General features: G+C 35.9%; 1 protein-coding gene across 1 annotated transcript in view; it reads right to left on the bottom strand.

Annotated features, from left to right (window-relative positions):
• The window catches only part of LOC102427006 (receptor-type tyrosine-protein phosphatase O-like), a gene marked incomplete at both ends in the record, with an annotated part of 54,859 nt that overhangs the window by 43,862 nt on the left and 7,907 nt on the right, over positions 1 to 3,090 (bottom strand). The window contains one exon of the mRNA XM_006108205.3: positions 954 to 1,125. Within this exon, the coding sequence (XP_006108267.2) occupies positions 954 to 1,125 (172 nt within the window). The remainder of the gene's footprint in view (positions 1 to 953; positions 1,126 to 3,090) is intronic.

Here is a 3,090-nt window from a genome sequence, read left to right as displayed (position 1 = left end):
CCCTAAATACACATAATACATATCAGAGCATTTTTTGCAATTGATTCCCTTGTTTGGAACAGGTACCACTCTGATATTTCCCCTCGTATTCACGGCAAATTTTATAAAAGGTAACTGCTGGGCTGTTCCTGATAGGAATATTTCTCAGCCCTGGAACACTCAGAAGAAACCTAGCCCATGCTGGATACTTGGCTTCTTAACTGAAGACTGTATTTCCCAGAACCTCCCAGTAGCTAGAGGAAAGCATGTGACCCAATTCTGACCAATGGATTGTAAATAAAAGTCATGTGGGCAACTTATAGTTTCATTCACACTGTGTAGGTACTGGGCTTTCATGTCCTGTCTTCCCTGCACAGGTGATTCTAATGATAATGAAGGGTCACTTGTACGGATGAGGATGACAGAGTCGCAGCTGGAGCAACAGAGAGAGAATCTGGACCCTGGATGCTCCTTTATGGTACAGAAGAGGTGCCCTGTTAGTCCTGGGCTAGCATGAGAGACACATAAACTTTGATTTTTTTTGAGCCACTATATATTTTTTTAATTAAAGTCATTTACTCTTTACCCTAACTAATACAATGTCAAAAAGCTTATTATACCAGGAGAAAAGAAATCAGCATTACTAACATACCCAAATATTTAGGTGTTGGGGGATATAAGGACAAAATATTGAAATTTGTTAACTATGGTTTTCTTGAAAATGTTTGACATCCTGAAGAAAACACTCAAATCATAACACTCATAAGTGAAATTAATAGTTACAACTATTTCAGCTAACTATTAAAGATTAAAAAGTAAGCTCTATAAAAAAAGGAATTTAATTTTTGTTCACGGTCCTATCTCCAGAGCATAAAACAATGCCAACGGGCATACAAACATTGGTTTAATGTCTCAATACATTTTGCTTAATGGTTGTCCATAGTTTATGCAAATGAATGTTCAGATGCCCATACTGGGATTCAAAGAAACATACGCTCTTTTTAATTTTCTTCTTTCCTTCTGCAACAACCATCCAATGCAGCATTCGAGAATGGGAGAGGTCAGTGGTGTCATCCCCATATGTCCAACTGATATATAACAGACTGTTGAAATATTCCACAGAAGTGATTTCTGGAGCAACTGGGGCTATAAGGTAGAAAAGAAGAACACTTTAGTGTAAGAGATTACTAACAATTAAAATGCTTATTCATACAGCATGAAATCCCATGTAAAGTTAAAGAACTAAAATTCACACCGTACGCTGGTCCTGGATAGACCTGGGACTCCCAGTACCACAGGTATATACTACAAGGTGGGCATTTGTTTCCTGGGACCTCACCTTACAGCTCAGACACAAGACAGCTCCATCTGAACCTGAGGGTATCAAGGTCTTTTATGTAAATGTCAGTTACAAAATTCCTAAAATGTTCACTTGTTTGGGTACGCTTGTTGCATCAATTAATTAGTCATTAGGCATTGGTGAACTTATTTTCAAAGAAGTACTGGAAGCTCTGGGGTTCTATAAAGATACATCTTTTTTTGTTGTGGCACAGCCAAGGTGCTTATGGGAGTAAAGGACAGTGGGAGTAGTGGGACAGAAAAGAAATACTGTTTCCATAAAACACAAGGCAACATCATTGACAGTGTTTTAGTCCAGTGCTTTGCAGAAAGTAACCTTTTAATAAATGTTTGTGGAAGGATTTTTTATCATAATGCAAAGTTAAAGTCTAACACTAAGTTTATTAACGTATTTTATATTTTGATACATTTAAACTTTAAGAAAATTTCCAATTGGGAAGATGAGCTCATCATAAGCTTTATAATATATGACCAGTGAAAGCATATTTCCATTATTTTTAAAGTAACTGATAATTCTGAAGATTTGAAAAAACAAATAAACAGCTGAATTTAAATTCCATGTGAATGGTGGTTTAAAGACAGGCAAGTTTTCTGTTCCATGACGCAGCAAAAACCAACTAAAATATTTGGAGGAGAATTTCTACAAACCATAAAGAATTATCTTCTTTAATTTGCTACTGATACTCAACACAAACATTCAGCACTAATGATGCTTTGAAAGAATCCGCTGTCGAGATTTATAGTATATAGAGTAAAAAACACATTTCTGTGTCATGTGAAATAGCAGTAGCATTTCTATATATTTGACAATAAAATCTTGAAATATCAACAATGTATCTTAGCAAATAACACAAACCCACATCATATTTCAGAATATCTTAATAAAGGATATGGACCCTGGCTTCTTTGTGGCCTCTTCCCAATACTTCATTATATGCAACGACCTATACTTATGTTTCTTCAAAGAATATTTTCTCATGTTCTAATTATCTTGAGGACAAAAACACATTTAAAATTTCAAACCCAGAAGCACATATCCCTCTCACAGGTACAAGGTCTTCAGATTTTTGTGCTCCGTATTGTTACTTTAAAATCCAGCATAGTGCTGAAGGACCACAAGATGTCACTATCTGTTTAGTAAGCATTGTTTGGTACACCAGCATAATTATGAACTTGACTTGCAGAGGAAATAAGTTGCCTAACAGAGTAGACTTGAGGTCCTGATAAATCACACCTTATTAAAATATTTTTTCCTGTTTCCTTTTATACTGCACAATTTGGCAGTTTGGGTCACAATGGAAAAGCATAGGAAAGTGAAGTTTGTGATCCTTATTTGCTTTAAAATGAAATGAGAGAAGAAAAAAATGAGAATAAAAATAAGTTAGCTACCATTATGTTTGAATAGTGATTTACATTAGGTTATTTAATTCTCACACTATCCTGTGGGGTGTTGTTATGTCCACATTAGAGATGTTGAGAATTGAGACCTGTATCAGATAAGACTATGGACCGCCAATGTGAGCACAACTTAATAGTTTGTCCCAGGAAAAGATAGGAAATTACCAAAGATCAATTTCTCGAAGATAATAGACTGCCCACTTAGGCAAGTAGCTTGCTGATTAATCACAGTTTACCTATCCAGACTTGCTTTGTCAACCTAATTGTTACATGATGACCTTTGCCCAATCCCAGTCGGTTCCAGGTTTGAAAGGCACACCAACCACTTGGGTCCAGAACTATGAATCCTATGAA

Source organism: Myotis lucifugus, unplaced genomic scaffold, assembly GCF_000147115.1.
Source record: "Myotis lucifugus unplaced genomic scaffold, Myoluc2.0 scaffold_1895, whole genome shotgun sequence".
NCBI lineage: Eukaryota > Metazoa > Chordata > Mammalia > Chiroptera > Vespertilionidae > Myotis > Myotis lucifugus.
The sequence above is the reverse complement of the archived record's forward strand: the minus strand, read 5'-3'. Positions and strand labels throughout refer to the sequence as shown.